Source organism: Etheostoma cragini, chromosome 19, assembly GCF_013103735.1.
Source record: "Etheostoma cragini isolate CJK2018 chromosome 19, CSU_Ecrag_1.0, whole genome shotgun sequence".
Classification (NCBI taxonomy): Eukaryota; Metazoa; Chordata; class Actinopteri; order Perciformes; family Percidae; genus Etheostoma; species Etheostoma cragini.
In genome coordinates, this window is record NC_048425.1 from 17,663,484 (window position 1) to 17,680,983 (window position 17,500).

The 17,500-nt window shown below is 41.1% G+C and overlaps 1 protein-coding gene across 17 annotated transcripts in view; it reads left to right on the forward strand.

The window, feature by feature from the left end:
* ablim2 (actin binding LIM protein family, member 2) overlaps window positions 1-17,500 on the forward strand; it is an 87,353-nt gene that overhangs the window by 32,330 nt on the left and 37,523 nt on the right. For all 17 annotated transcript variants that reach the window (XM_034856272.1, XM_034856271.1, XM_034856278.1 and 14 more), the window contains exons 3-6: window positions 11,876-12,059; window positions 14,294-14,406; window positions 15,044-15,170; window positions 15,726-15,819. In XM_034856272.1, the coding sequence (XP_034712163.1) occupies window positions 11,876-12,059; window positions 14,294-14,406; window positions 15,044-15,170; window positions 15,726-15,819 (518 nt within the window). The remainder of the gene's footprint in view (window positions 1-11,875; window positions 12,060-14,293; window positions 14,407-15,043; window positions 15,171-15,725; window positions 15,820-17,500) is intronic.

A 17,500-nucleotide genomic window follows, 5' to 3' on the forward strand; every position in this document is an offset into this window, starting at 1 on the left:
CCCATACCTCCATGCCCCGTACCCATACCTCCATGCCCCGTACCCAAACCTCCATGCCCTGTACCCATACATCCCCATACCTCCATGCCCTGTACCCATACCTCCATGCCCTGTACCCATACATCCCCATACCTCCATGCCCGGTACCCATACATCCCCATACCTCCATGCCCTGTGCCCATACCTCCATGCCCTGTACCCAACCCTTGATTAATAATTCACAAAAACAACTTTTACTACTTTTTATTGATTTGCTATTGCTTGTTAAAGAGTTCTGATTAGTAGAGAATGACTTACACCCCAGTGTGTTGTGGCTTAACATTGTGCGCGCTATTAAGGAGTTAGAACCTCATGTCTTACTGATTGAGCTCAGTTTCTTCCTTCCTTGTCCTGCCGAGCTTTTATCTTTGAAAAGAAATGAACTTATTGTCGTAACGACGCGCCTCGGGTCAAACATACTAATTACTCATGCATATGAAATCAAAAGTAACAGTTTGAAGTCATCATCTGGCAGTTACTGGAGGTCATGATCAATCACAGAGCATGTTGTTTGTTGGCCTTCTAAAGAGCTTAATGAGAAAGAGTGAGACCAGAAGAGCTATACGGGCGCTGCTCACTCCACCCATTCCTTTATCCATGACTCCAAAGCATGGCCGCATTAATGGAATATCCATCTAATTTAGGTTATTACATTTGCTTATTATCCAAGGGCTGGGTGGCTAGCCTGTTTGCTATTGAAACCTCCAGATGTGGAGTCACAAGAATGTGAAAGTCACGGCTGGAAATATAACAAAGCACAGCAAGCTGAGTGGGGGGGCAGTTGAAACCTGAACATCAGTGAGATTAGAAACATCTCATAGCAGCCAAATTCAACAGATTACATAGAAGTTCTTTCAGCGTTTTCTTTATAGATGTCAGATGATAAACCCCGACACTCCATCAAGGTCTACCTCACCTCTGCCCCACTGCACTCTATCAAAGATAATCCAGGCGGCCTGGAAGAGAAGCCAGCCAGTGACCCCCCGCCAGCAGGCTAACGGTGCCAGGTCTAAAGTGAGGAAGCGTCAACGCTCAGCTAGACATGTGTAATTAACACCAGGCAGAGAGGAGGACTGGATTAACACGAGGTAATGGTACCCTCTTTAGCACTGGCCTGGTATCAAAGTAGCTGCTAATAGTAAACACAGCCTCAGTGTCTCTGCACTGTTTAAAACATGGCTGGATTAACCCGGGGCCAAAATAAGATGATAAATTCCCCCCCCAAAATTGTAAAAATAAAGTTAATAAGTGACTGTTGCGTAGTGTTGAACGTAAAAAAAGTGAAAAACATTGAAAAAAGGGACAAAAACGTGAGAAAAAGTTAAAAACATTGATTAAAAACCATTACAAAAATGTTGATTTTCAATTTTGATGGAACGGCAACACGAGGTCCATTCAGTAGATGTTCTGGAGCTTTTTCATTATGCCCATTTCTCATGGAATTGTAGATGTTCAAACTCATTTTTTTTCTTTTTAACTGTAACCAATGCATGTTCAATTTACTGTTATGCCTCTGCCAACATGTGATATACTTAAATGTTCCCGAGCTTTAAGCTTCGGTGCACTTGATGAGCACTAATTGCTGTTTTCATGGTAGCTGCTGTCCACAGCGGGCTGTGTGGTGGAGCGAGTGTTATTTACTCTGGTACCCACTGGGTACCAGATGTATATCCTGGTATACACTATCTGCTTCAAGCTGACAGAGCTTCAGCCCCAACGAGCCGGCACAACCACTCAGACACAATTTCATCACTAATCTGTCTGCTTTGGCCATCGCGTCATCCGCATAACATTGAAACACTCAATGTGAAATTATGTGTCTACACCCTAATGTCGGCAAGCTTATGAGAAAACAGTAAATGTAGCGTATAAGAGTTGGAAGGGTGATACAGAAAGACTCCTTAATATCACACACACTCTCACACCGCATTCACAGCACTCCCTCACAAACACAGGAGGGGCATATTTTATTGCACACTGCTTGCTTCCCCATAAAGCTAAAAAAAACAGTTTTATTCATGAAGTGGGTGTAGTCTGCCGAGCGAGAATGCTTCTCGGTGCCACATGCACATCATTCTGCAAAATGAACACAAGCTTTCTGGCCTTAGATCATCTGTCTCGAGACGGTGAATGGTACTTAAGATCTCCGGATGACCAGTTTTGACTGAATTTCTGATTTCTGATATCATATCTGCCGTTCAAGTTGGTCACACTGGGTTTAACGAGGTTGTCGCGGCTAACGTATTTGATCCAGGTTAACGGCTTTCATCTGCATGTCTTTGTTGAATCTTTAACTGCATATACAATAATATTCAACAATACAGCAGTACATTTTTTAAGTCATTTTAGCTCCAAAACAACATTATTGGCAATGATTTCACACCCGGGTTCAACGGAGATTCTGCCACTTAGCCTTTGAATAGAAAGTGAATCTACACAAGAGAGACATGACATTGAAGCATTATAAAAAAGTCATAAACATTTATGACGTAACGCTTCTGTTAGTAAGTGTCATTCGGTTTTGTCATGACAAGTTGAGTTAGGGTTCATGTGTCATGACCGTGTTCACGGCAGTGTCATGTGTTCATGACAGTGTCATGTCACTCTTATGTAGAAGTGTTCCTGAATATTTTTTGACATACTTACCTACAGAGTAACGCCGACAATTGACTTAAAAAGATTAGAATTATAGAGCTGTGAGAAATGAGACATGGAGGAAGTAAATCTAAGACTGTTTAATGATGATAATTAAAATAATAATGTGTACTTTATTTATCCCGCAAGGGGAAATTACAATCTCACACTCTGTTGTTGTTTCACACAGGCAGGAATTACACACACATGCTCAGTACCTACACATGCATTAATGGAGCGATGTCAGAGTGTGTGTGTGTGTGGGGGGGGCTGACCATGGAAAGGCACCCTGAGCAGTTGGGGGTTCTGTGCCTTGCTCAAGAGCACCTTGGCAGTGCCCAGGAGGTAAACTGGCCCCTCCCTATGGGCTGAAAGTGGAATAATTGCATTGAAAAACTGAATTTGAAATTTATATTGTTTAATTTGAATCATTGCATTGAAAAACTGAATAGTAATAGTTTAGTTTGAAATTGAATTTGTATCTGTACTGGAACTGAAGTCCAATAAAATGTCACCCTCACTGAAAATTCAACTCTATATATACAGTATCTTCACATTTAATTCTCAAATTTCAATTTCAAGAAAATTCAAAAGCAAGAGCAATCAAGCGCAAATGAACTCTAAGTGAAGATAAATAAAGAGTTGACTTTTCATTGATTATATTTTATTGAACTCAATTCAATTTACAGTATTCAGATTTCCAATGCAATAACATTTGAAATTATGTGATTCAAATTCAGTTTTTCAATGCAATTATTTAAAATTCAGTTTCTGGTGGGACATATTTCAGCCCATACCCCTCCACCATTATACTTTGGTCTGTATGGGGACTTGAACCAGCAACCCTCTGGTTCCCAATCCCTTACTGACTGAGCTACTGCCACCCACATTACAGCATTGACTTGTCTATATGTACAGTATATATTCATCATATCATATATATTATACACTCAGTGTTCCTGTGAGGTTTCCACATATGTATGGGTTGCATAGTTATTTTACGCAGCCTGAATGTTTTTGGTCCTGGAAGTCAGCTCGGTAAATAAATGGCCACATGTTGATCCTGCTGCTGGATCTGTGGTGTTAGAATAGCAGATGGTCGTGAGGTTCTCAGTAGGGTGTCGGCTTTGGATTGTCTCCTTCTTGGAAGCAGGCTGACCAGAAGAGAACAGCGCCAGGGGGAGTGGGTGTGTGTGTGTGTGTGTTTGTGTGTGTGTTCGTCATTGGGCCAGGGATGCTGACCTCACACACGTTTGTAGGGAAAAAAAAGTACACACACATGTTTTTGAAAGTTTATGGGATTGTCAGACTGTTGTCCTTTGCACAAGTGAGTATCAGATCTTTATGGAAAAAACTACAAAGAGTACCAACATGGTAACTTATGCTTGCATACAACTTGGATCATATTTTCATAGTTTGGCCCTCATTTCTTTAGCGTTTATAAACACTGTATTAACAACAGAAAATGAGGTGATGTTGCAAGAAAAGACGTCTGACACACAGAAACAAAGCCACCAAGACACCTGGCTATAATCTAGAACCACAATGGAAATGAGCCAACAGTTTACTAGCAGGTGTGATGTCCTACCTCCTAAAGGATTATTAGCTCAATGTCAGCTTTACCTCCAAATAAGATAAAAAGTCTGGCTAAACTGTCAGCCTGTTCACAACCTGTCGCAGTGCTGATGAAATCCTGGTGTTCTCATTCATAGCATTCGTTTCGATGTCTCACTAGGGGATATTCCTTAGTGAGACATCTCACTCATGCTCCTCTGAGAACCGGGGTTACGCAAGTAACCTAAAGATTAATCGGTCAGCACCCATTAGACTCTAGAGACTATGGAGTAGAGCATGCCGGGTTATATTGTTTGCACAGCCTGTTTAAAACCTGTCTCAATCTAGTCTCTAAGAAAAAAGAACACAGAAATGATCTACATTCATTCTCAAAGAAGCAGGCTGTGCAGTCAACAGACCCCACCCCAACACACACACACACACACACACACACGCACGCATAAATAGTGAGTCATTGTAAAACATGAGGTACTGTCAAGGTTACACATTCAGAGCAAAAGGCACATAGCACATGTATATATAACCGTGCTTACGCACGCACAAACTCACACATGTATATTTAACCGTTCTTACGCACACACACAAATGCACAGAGACAGTCATTGTGAAAACATGAGCCAGAGTCAAGGTCTCACTCGTGTAAGGCCATAGCAGAGGTTGTGCTGTCCGTCACTTTAACAGAGAGGGTTGTAACATGTCCCGCAGTGACAACTTTACTATTTTAAATTTAAAGCTACAGTGTGTAGTTTCTGTCGCCCCCATGAGGAATTCTAAGTAAGGGCAACAAAACTGTCGGGTCGTCCACATGATACAAGCCTTCCGTGATTGTGAATGGTATTATGCAAAAGAATTTTTGAGTATTCTTAAGTAGTCGTTAAGACTAGAAAAGCGCTATATAAATACAGTCCATTTACACATACATACATACATACTGTACATACATACAGTACATACATACACACATACAGTATATGCATGTGTACATATATGCATACATACTGTACATACATACAGTACATACATACATACATACATTGATTTTTTACAGCAAGTGTGTGTGTGTTTTGGGTTGAGCTAAGGCATGCTTTAATCTCACGGTGTGAGCGCTACTAGAGTGAAGGTGGCGCAATAGATACAGCACGGATTCAACTTTTTTTGTTAAATCCGCTCCATCCAAAATCCCCAACCCTCTCCATGCTTGCTCGCACTGAGCTCCACTCACAAGCTCTGGTGGAGGTGGAGGGCTAGACCCATCAGTCTACACACACTTAATACAAAACAGACACAGTATACCTGTGTGTCAGCCAGGGATGGGTATCAATACTTATATAAAATGTTTTACAATTTTACTTGAGGGATCCAAAATTGCAAACAATTTCTACAAAATCCTTTTTTAAATTTACCATATGTTCAGTGTCTCAATGCAAGCAGTCAAACAAATTAGAAATAGAATGAATTAAAACTTTATTTTTTTATTTTTATTTAAAGCTTTTATCTCTATGTTGTATTCAACTGAGGGCAGAGGCCAAACATCACAGATCTGACATAACGCTGATATCACAAGCAACAGTTTCCACATGGAGAGGCAAGGGGAAGTCCAAAAACACAGGGAATCAGAAAGACAGCAACACAGGGAAGACTGGAAACACTCAACAGCTGACACAGTGGAAGAGACAGTCACGCACAGAGGTGAGGTACAAGTCAACTTAGGCTACGTTTCCACGTGGGTGGCTATTTTCATAAACAGACATTTAAAAAAAAAACTGACAACCTGTCTGAAAGCTGTAAGTCTTCTGGTAGCTGTGCAAGAGAAATCTCAATCATTCCCCATCAGCAGAGACGGAGAGGTAGGTATATGTTAGGAGATAACATAGGCTCAGGCTAATTACTGCTAACTAACATGCTAGTTAACGTTAACATAGGCCCAGGCTAATTACTGCTAACTAACATGCTAGTTATTATTAACATAGGCACAGGCTAATTACTGCTAACTGACATGCTAGTTAACGTTAACATAGGCACAGGTTAATTACTGCTAACTAACATGCTAGTTAGCATTAACTTAGGCACAGGCTTATTACTGCTAACTAATATGCTAGTTAACATTAACACAGGCACAGGCTAAACACTGCTAACTAACATCCTAGTTTACATTAACATGGGCACAGGATAATTACTGCTAACTAACATGATAATTAAAATGACCATAGGATCAGGCTAAATATTGCTAACTAACATGCTAGTTAACATTGACATGGGCACAGGATAACTACTGCTAACTAACATGCTACTTAACATTAACACAGGCACAGGCTAATTACTGCTATCTAACATGCTACTTAACATTAACACAGGCACAGGCTAATTACTGCTAACTAACATGCTAGTTAACATTAACATAGGCACAGGATAATTACCATTAAACAGGAAACTTAGCATAAAACAAACAGAAGACACAAGACATGTGATATGAAACAACAAGGAAACGGAACAAATTAACACAACATGGTAACAGGAAAAAAATACAACACAAACCCAAAATCATGACAGTTGATATAGCTGCAGTGTCAACAAACTGAAATCAGTAAACCAGAAATTACTCTTTTTACATTACACATTGGACTAATTGTTGATATTAATGCAGCTTTAAATCAGAAATTAAGCTAATCAAAAAACAAACCAGCCATCCAATGCGCAGACACACACGTAGGTTGCTAACATGAGTATTTAGGTGTGTTACCCAGCTCTAGTTTCAACTAGATTACTCGCATCATGTCCACACCATGAATCATTTTCCTTTCCACTTTACACCGTGTTTGTACACGAGTAAAAGAGACACACCATATTTTATTAACAAATCACACCAGGGCACATTTGTTGGACGTCCATCCATCCAAGCATGTCGTTCCCCCGCCAATTCTCCATGCTGAATTACGAAAAAGACTCTGAGAAAGAAGCCATTCCTTCTGAGAGCCTCTGAGTTCGTTCACATTATGTACTGTAAGTGGCTTCAGAGTGCAAGTGATAAGGCTTCAGAGATGGAAGTCATCAGTTTCCTGTGAAGTAATCTGCTTTTCAACCTTAGAAAATGTTATAATTAACACTGTAGTGTTAGCTTTATATCTACTTAAAGGTCCCATGGCATGACAATTTCACTTTATGAGGTTTTTTAACATTAATATTAGGTCCCCCCACGCCCTGGGTATCCTGCTGTGTCTTTGAGAAAATTAAAATTAAAATGGGCTGATCTGGAATCTTGCCCCTCATGAGGTCATAAGGGGCAAGGTTACCTCCTCTTTCTCTGCTTTACCCGCCCAGAGAATTTCGCACCCCCCATGAGAAAGAGAGATATCATAGCTTTCAAACGAGCAAAGTGGCAGTTGGTCAATGCCAGTATTAGGGGACCACTAAAGGTCTATATAAAAGAGACTTCAGATACAGTATTAGGGGACCACTAAGGTCTATATAAAAGAGACTTGAGATACACTATTAAGGACCACTAAGGGTTATATAAAGAGACTTCAGATACAGTATTAGGGGACCACTAAAGTCTATATAAAAGAGACTTCAGATACAGTATTAAGGACCACTAAGGTCTATATAAAAGAGACTTCAGATACAGTATTAGGGGACCACTAAGGTCTATATAAAAGAGACTTCAGATACATTATTAGGGGACCACTAAAGGTCTATATAAAAGAGACTTCAGATGCAGTATTAAGGACCACTAAGGTCTCTATAAAAGAGACTTCAGATACAGTATTAGGGGACCACTAAGGTCTATATAAAGAGACTTCAGATACAGTATTAGGGACCACTAAGGTCTATATAAAAGAGACTTCAGATACAGTATTAGGGACCACTAAGGTCTATATAAAAGCATCCAAAGAGCATCCTGTGATGGAACATTTAACAATGGTCTCCTGAAAAGCCTTAATACTCCTACTCCATACTAATTTCTGTAGAATTAGAGAAGAGCTGTAATGTTTCCTTTTTTTTAGATTTCCATGGTTCTGAAGTTAGCTCTCTAGGAACACATTAGGTATGCTGACCTCAAAGAGCCCCGCTCAAACACACTAATTTATTCAATTACACACAGTACTCCCTAGCACCACTTTTTCGGAGATAAGAGGTCCGACCCTGTTGGAATCCATGGAAGTTATATCACTCCGCAGGCGTGCAGCCGGCACGTTCTGTTATCCTGAGCCGAGTCTCAGGACAAAACTGCTAATTAGCCACAACATGATCTCATCCACCGAGCACACAAAGCATCGGTTGTCGTGGAGATGGAACATAGCTTGGACATAGCATTCAAATGAATGTGTAGTGGGGTTCAAGGCAGATTGTGATACTTTTGTATTGCGTGGCTGATACAGATACTGTTTCTGTAATACTACCATTTTTTTGTTGAATTGTTAAAATGTTCCGAGCAATTTTAGTTTAGTTTACACTTGGTCTGTGTAGGTCGCCATGCTGGTTTTAAGCGTATGTAGTCTGTCTCTGTGACTATAAAACCAGATGGACTAAGCCATCAAAGGTGATTTTACTCCAATTTCTCTAAATCTTCGGCCTGAGGGAACTGGTAAATACTCAGAGTGAAGGGGGTTCAACAGGGGGGGGGAATCACCAGACACCTCCCGATACGATATCATCACGATACTTATGCCCCGATACGATATTATTGCGATTTTAAACCTTTTTTCCAACTTCAAATTTTTCCCCAATTTCGAATGAAAAAGGAAACTTTGTCAACATCTGGTTGATCAGAAAAAAAGATACATTTCTCTGCATGTTCATGTAACTTCAATGTTATTGCTGCAAAGTGTGATTGTCAAGCAGACAAACTGACCAAAACATATATAATAAAAGATCCATACTGTGTATCGATACAGTATCGCCGGTGGAAATATCGCCATACTATGCTGTTTCGACCCCTAGTGGTTAAAGTAAGAAAATATTCCAAAATGAACTTATGAAATAAAGTTCAAATAATTGTCCTATCTGCATTAAAAGTAGTTTCCCAGATATTATATTGTTCAACAAAGTCAATGCCAGTTCCTTCCTCTGACATGGCTGGAGGGACGGTTTTTGACGGTTTCCATTAGCAATGAGGGACTAAACTGAAAAAGCATCTTTTGTCTTCCTCTCACTTGTGTAATGCGCTCAGAAGAGTTTTTCATCAGGGTTAGAAGATGAGGTTTAGGGTTAGGACTGTCTCCATCTCTTCTAGCCCCGATTTCTATTCCTATGTACAGTAGCAGAGTCCTTTTTAGAAAGTGAAGTCCAGGACCAGGTAACCATAGTCCTCAGATTGGACAGATAGTCTAGCTAGCTGTCTAGATTTACCCTGCAGAGACCTGAGGACCAGGTAACCATAGTCCTCAGATTGGACAGATAGTCTAGCTAGCTGTCTAGATTTACCCTGCAGAGACCTGAGGACCAGGTAACCATAGTCCTCAGATTGGACAGCTAGTTTAGCTAGCTGTCTGGATTTACCCTGCAGAGACCTGAGGACCAGGTAACCATAGTCCTCAGATTGGACAGATCGTCTAGCTAGCTGTCTAGATTTACCCTGCAGAGATCTGAGGACCAGGTAACCATAGTCCTCAGATTGGACAGATAATCTAGCTAAATTGGACAGATAGTCCATCTAAATATATAGTCTAGTAAATCCAGACAGATAGTCTAGCTAGCTGTCTGGATTTACCCTGCAGAGATTTGAGGACCAGGTAACCATAGTCCTCAGATTGGACAGCTAGTCTAGCTAGCTGTCTGGATTTACCCTGCAGAGATCTGAGGACCAGGTAACCATAGTCCTCAGATTGGACAGATAGTTTAGCTAGTTGTCTGGATTTACCCTGCAGAGATCTAAGGACCAGGTAACCATAGTCCTCAGATTGGACAGATAGTCTAGCAAGTTGTCTGGATTTTCCTGCAGAGACCTTTAAGATTAATGTCACCAACTGTTATGTTGTGCTCCTTTTTTATATTTTTTATTTGATATATTATTAGTTTCATGCACCCATTACACTTTCACCCAATTACACCCTATTGATTTCACTTTTCCGTGGGTATTTGACTTGCTTTCATTGTAGAGAGAGTTCTAGGAAGGTCCTTGTTAATAATGTATGTTTCCTGAGTTTAGTCTTTCCTTTTTTAATCTTAGACCAGACAAAGGCAGATTATCTCCTTTTTGTATCCCATCCATCCATCTTTCCACCGTGCTGGTGTTCTCTCCATCGGCCCAGAGCCTTATCTCATTCTAGACGGGGGGCCGGGCATGTGAACCGGATGGACGTGAGCCGGTAGCAGCCGCTGGAAACTCCGTTGTCCCCTTCCTGAGAAAAACATTCCTGCTCGTATTGTTGTGGTTGTTTTAATAGCGCACCGTATCCCCTTTGAGGGATTAATAATAATAAAAGTAAAAAATGATACTGGACAAAGGTTGTGCAACATGTGGCTGAAGTTTTTACAAGGTGGTAAAAGTGTGTAATATGGGCTTCCTTCAAAGTAACAGGACATGGAATTCAGTTTTATTCATTTAAATTATCACATAAAATGAATTATTTTTAAATGATACTAGTATAACAATCTGCAAATATCTTTCTTATACAAATTTTCTTGTGTTGTTCTCTGACACAACTAAGACTATAGAAGTGTAAAAAAAAACGGTTATTATTCCAAGGAGGGGTTCTGTGTGTGTGTGTGTGTGTGTGTGTGTGTGTGTGTGTGTGTGTGTGTGTGTGTGTGTGTGTGTGTGTGTGTGTGTGCCTCTGCTCTGTCGTTTTTCCAGAAAGAAAGAAAAGAGGGGAAAGAAAGGAGTGGTCTTGTTTATGGGAAAAGAAAAATAGAGCTAGATTTCCCCTGAGGGTGTGGCTGCTTTTGTGATGTCATGCGTTCGCCATGGTAACTGTGTGTTATCATTGGGTGTTCATGAGAGGACACACACACACACACACACACACATTATTTGGAGTACCTGTCATGTATTGTTAAGTGCTAGACTAGACACAGGGCAGTCTTTGCACACACATGCACACACAGACACACACACATACATACACACAGTGTTTCGGATTGTCACCTCGAAAATATTATGAAAAAACTACTCAAGTACTGAGTAATGTCTGATTTATACACATATGACACCTTATAATGTAGCTGCTGTTTCTTTTACTGTGGCAACCATGCTTTCAACACAGTCACGTGGTAGAGCGTCTCTCTCTCTGTCAAAATAAAATATTAAAATGAGGCGAGCGCGGGGGGGAATAGTAAGAAAAGTAAGGAGCTCATTGTAGCCTAATGTAGCGGAGGAAGACAGTTTCTTCTTCACATATCTTCTCAAGTTACAGTTAAAAGTATGGTGATTTAAAAGTACTCCTCCTAGAAGGATAATTTTTTCAAAAACTTACTCGAGTAAATGTAACTTGTTACAGCCCACCTCTCACTGAGTAAAAACACCATGCGATATAAGAAACATTTCATCTTTACGTACCTTACCTTTAGCCGCCTAAAAGAAAATGTGTTCAGTTATCAATTTTACCTAACCTGTCTTCTTCTTTCCTTCTTCCGTTTTCCCTCTCTCCTTCCTATACCCCTCCCTCCCTCCCTCCCTCCCTCCTGGCAGTATGTGGAGCTGAACTGGCCCAGGGGGGTTTCTTCGTGCGACAGGGTGAATACATCTGCACCCTGGACTACCAGCGGCTGTACGGGACCCGCTGCTTCAGCTGCCAGGACTTCATAGAGGGGGAGGTCGTGTCGGCCCTGGGGAAGACCTACCACCCCCGCTGCTTCGTCTGCGCCTCCTGCAAGTAAGGAACTGATGTGGGGAGCAGGGTCCAAAGCATATGTACAGTACTTCACGTATCATGTACATTTGATGTTCTTCAGTTTTTCGGCGGAGAGATTTTGAAAGCCCCATTTCCGACATTGGAATTTGCGAAACATCGCCATCTCTACTTTACATTAAAAAACACCTGAAATGAAATGTAGAAAAAGATTTTTATTCAAGTATTAGAATTCTAAACCACATATGGTACTTTTTGTTGGTCAGAGCACTTTTTTTTCTCGGTGTCCAGGGTTTCTTTAGGTCCTTACAGGCCTGCATGTCTTAAACTATTACATCAATACCAGGTCTTGAACACACTAAAATGTCACATCATATAGTTTTATTGTAACCCTAAACCTCTGTGTCATCATCAGCTGGTTGGCTGACCCCTACTCGCTCTTCCCCCATGACTAAATGTTCAAAACTGACATACAAAAACATTTTCAGGAACATACTGCAACAGCAGTGTGTTTTTAACAAACACAATAAACATTGTACATGTAATAAACATGTACATAAAACTGTACAACTGTGTGTACTTCTGGGGTCCCAATGACTTGCTTTGTGTTGAATTTGGTGCAATCTGGCCCGATGGTGGCTAACATATGTTTTGGCCTGTACCTTTTGAGCCATAAGTCTCAAAAACTATTTTTTTCTGGAGTCTGGGGGTCAAGACTGATCTGTCCTTATAGGCAACGCCAATTTGTGTAAAAACAAAAATCTGCCAGTGTATTTGTTTATCATTATATTACACATTTTGAGCAATTATCACCAAGTTTGGTGATGTTCCAGTGTGGCATTTGAGGTTTGTAATGTGATCATCAAACTCTCTTCTAACAAATATGGCTTTTGTGGTGGCAAAACACACAGGCTTATTCTGCGGAATGTAGAAATAGGTCAAATACTCAAATACTGTGTGTTTGCGTGTGAGTGTGAGATGGTCAGGTCATTGATCATTAACAATTCATTCATTCAGAGTCATCCAGCTCTGTTTCCATGCCCTCCTTCACTGTATTTATCTGCCTCTATCTGTACAGACACTTTGCCTGTAGTCCACCATTATAAGGGGTCAGGTCACATATTCATCAATACAGATACTCTGATATATCACATAAACATCCATCTAACTGAGCTCAGTTTCAAGCAACAATAGAATTATAACAAACAAATATATGATATGTAGCTGGACTGAAGCAACTGTGCCATGGTCCTGCTCTGTGGTTAATCTATTTCAGATGGATTTAACATTTTACACATGTGACAGTGTTTCTTAGTTTCTATGGGATTTGGTGTTTAGTAATATACAATATCATCCTTAACAATTTCCTAGGGAGAAATCCTGAACACACTCCACTCTTCTGAAAAGCCTTTCCTCTAGATGTTGGATCCAAGTTATTTGCTCCTATTTAGCAACAAAAGTATTATGAGGTCTAACACTGATAATAATCCCAGCCGTGCTGGATTGGGTGGAGGGGCTCCATGCAGCCCATTCACGTTCTTCCACACTAAATTGGGGAAAGCAATTTTTCATTGACCTAGTTTTGTACGTAGTTTTTTGTCATGTTGAAACAGAAAAACACAAGATCCAAGGTTGGAAGAGCACTCTTTATTAAGCAGAACACAATAAGTGCAGCTGAAAAGGGCTCCAAATGTGACCAAGCATTCCCCTTGCAGTTCAGTTCCTGGGCCACATCATTTTACCAGTCATAGAAAGGGCCTGGTGCACATGTTCCACACCATACATATATCCGCTTTTATGCAGATGACACTGTTATTTACTACTCTGTATTATCTCAGAAATGCCTTTTATTTGAGGTAAGAAAAATCATTTGGACTATCAAGATACCAACATGCCTTCACACTGTTTGCCAAATCCAAAATAAATGCAATATAACTCTGGTGAGGAGACTATTTTGGGGTTAGGGGTAACAACTTACACACGATGGGTAATTTAAGGCGTATTCTCAGAAACTCCATATCTCAAACACAAACTAATGAATACAGAACTAATCAATTAAAATAAAATACAAATTCTATACATACATCTTAATCTCATCATCAGAATACTGTTGTTGTTTTTACTTTATATGTCAGATCAGAGAAGTAATTCAGCTGTGGCAGTATTTCAAAAATCAGTTGTGTCCGATAATGTTTAAAATGCACAATCTGTATCAGTCACAGCCCTCCCCTGATGTTCTATCTGTTCTCTGTTTGTAGACAACCTTTCCCTGCCGGCGACCGGGTGACATTTAATGGGAAGGAGTGCATCTGCCAAAAATGTACCCAGCCTCTCCCTGCCAACAGCCCAGCACCCATACAGGCTGTCCACAGTCAGTACTTTGTTTGTGTCTCTGTCTTTCTGTGACTGTCTCAAAGCAACCATCATGCTCAGAGGAAACTTGTGTACCCTGCAAACGCTGCTCGTCATCCTCATGTTCTGTTCCATCCCTTAAATTGGCACTCTCTTAAATTGTGTTCCACCAAAATGTCCAATGTTGATTTCATCGTTTTGTTCAATGAAAGGATAAGATACTGTAGAGTGAACTCTTCCACGCAGAGGAAGTCAACGATAGAGCCACAAGGCACAAACAGCTCCTTCTTAACAGTTAAACTTGCACGCATTAATTAATTAGTTTATGTATTGTCCAAGCCTTGTTTGCACTGTCCGTATATGTCTAGCCCAGCTGATGTCTTGTATAAATGTCTTTGTCCTTATGTAACTGTATTGTTGTTCTCAGCTGTCAAAATTTATTTTTCTATATTAATTTCTTGTATTCATGTCGGCCTTGACGTGCTGTACCATGTTTTATGTTTCTGCAGAACAGGAACCTGCTGAAAACCAGTTTTTAAACTAAGTCAGGCCTGTTTTTGTATTGTTATGTAATGTTACTTTTTCTAACTTTCCTGTATAGTAAAGAAAAGAAAAAGAAAAAATCCCATCTGATTTAACTTGTCGTCTGTGTGCAGACTGCTGCGGCTGTGGGAAGGAGTTTAAGAATGAACAGTCTCTTGTAGCGCTGGACAAGCACTGGCACCTGGGCTGCTTCAAATGTAAAGTCTGCAACAAGGTGCTCAACGCCGAGTACATCAGCAAGTAAGTCAGTATCAAGTCTTTATATGTATATGTATTTTCCCTCATTGCACCCTGTCTGGGCTGTGGGCTCAGACACGGTGCTGTTAACTCAGACAGGGTGCTGTGGGCTCAGACAGGGTGCTGTTAACTCAGACAGGGAACTGTGGGCTCAGACAGGTTGCTCTTAACTCAGACAGGGTGCTGTTAACTCAGACAGGGTGCTGTTAACTCAGACAGGGTGCTGTTGACTCAGACAGGGTGCTGTGGGCTCAGACAGGGTGCTATGGGCTCAGACAGGGTGCTGTGGGCTCAGACAGGGTGCTGTTAACTCAGACAGGCAGCTGTGGGCTCAGACAGGGTGCTGTGGGCTCAGACAGGGTGCTGTTAACTCAGACAGGGAGCTGTGGGCTCAGACAGGTTGCTCTTAACTCAGACAGGGTGCTGTTAACTCAGACAGGGTGCTAACGGCTCAGACAGTGTACTGTCAGCGTGGATTCTGAGGCTCTGTGAAGTGTACCTGCTGCTCTGTGCTGTTGCTGACCTGCTGCCCTGTCCTGTCTTGTTCTGTCCTGCTAGGGATGGGATCCCGTACTGTGAGATGGACTACCACGCCATGTTTGGCATCCAGTGCGAGAGCTGCAAGAAGTACATCACTGGAAAAGTCCTGGAGGTAACATTACACCACCGGTTACATGTAGAAGAAACACTGTGCCGTAGGTGTGTGCACGGAGCATGCGATCGACTTCCACCTTGTCCCTTAAACGCTTCATCAACTAGAAGGCTCTCAGACAGTTGTAGACCCTCGCCAAGGCCCCATGCCCCGTCTCATAATGTTAAAAAAGTAAAAAAGTGCATCTGATTCATTAAATGAGTTCTCCCTCGGCCTTTGCTACACCCTTCCACCAGGTTTCAGGCAAACTGAACTACAAATATGACCTCCCAGGCATAGGCAACAATCTCTTTATATGGATTAATGTGTGACGGATGATTCAAGATTCAATACTTTATTGCCATGCAATTATGTTGCTAGGAATTTGGTGCAATGTGCAATTTCACCTAGCTAGCAAATTGCCCTTACACATCTTATATACTGTTATATATATATATCAACACATGGCTGCACAAGTAATATTGAACAATATGCACATATATCAGCTATGCAATAAGAAACACAGCAACAGCAACATTATCAAGTTTTAGATTTAATAGATTATAGTCTTTGCCCTTATAGGAGAGTCCCCTGTAGAGCGTTAGGAGGGTGTGTGGGGTCTTGGAAGATTTTCAGTCCCTTTCACTGAATGTAGATTGAATACATTTCTGAAATTGGTGAGTTTACAGTTAGTGATCCTTGAGGCAGTGCGGAAAATTGTATCCAGCTGCTTTCTCTGCTGAGCCGTAGAGTTGCCAAACCACACAGATATCAAAAAAGTCAGCACGCTTTCTCACCATCACAGTATACTTCAAACCTTGTAGTACATTGTACTTTTTGGGAGCTTTTTTGCGCCCCCTCTTGGGTTTGCTCGTGCGCCCCCTCGTGCACCCCCTCTTGGGTTTCCTCGTGCACCCCCCTCGTGGGCTTTTTTGTTCCCCTTCGAGACATTTGGCACAATTTAGGCAACACTTGAAATTTCTTGACTTTCTCTGTGTGTAGCCTTATGTCCAATAACCACCTCTTTCCTGCAGCCGGATTGGATCACACCTTTACACAGTGGCACAACGTTGGTCTTATTAGAGGTAGTGACTTTTATATAGATGGTCTTTTTGGCAGCTTTAGTGATCTTACTAAGAACTGTAAACTACAACGGTGAGATTTATTAAGATATTCTCAAGTCCGTCACTTTAGCCGAACATGGAGCTCAACCTTTCCAGACTTACCAGTAAATTCAGAATTGGACAATATCTTACAAACTCGTGTACGCTGTGAAGGCCAGGTTTCAGGTTTCAGGTATCCGACACGATCTGTTCTGTTCAAAATGTGTCATTAAATAAAATCCGAACTTGGGATGGAGATATCTGACGCATCTTTTTTATACCAAATCAAAACTGTCCAAAATATACCCGGACATTGATGACAGGTGTGACCGTTGTAATTCTACTTCAGCCGACATGGCTCCTAGAGAGTTAAGAGACTTTTGGTCAACAGTTTTACACTGATGATGATCAACTGACACATTCCATCAAATACGGGATTCATTGTTGTTAGACTTTGAGAAGGGGTAACACTCTCCCCCCAGATAATATAAGGCCCTAACTACTCTTCCCAATATACCCACTTGTGTTGTGTAATACCTCATGTGAGCTTCACACAAAGTGGGAATTGCTCCCTCTCTCAACCTCATCCTCCTTTTGTT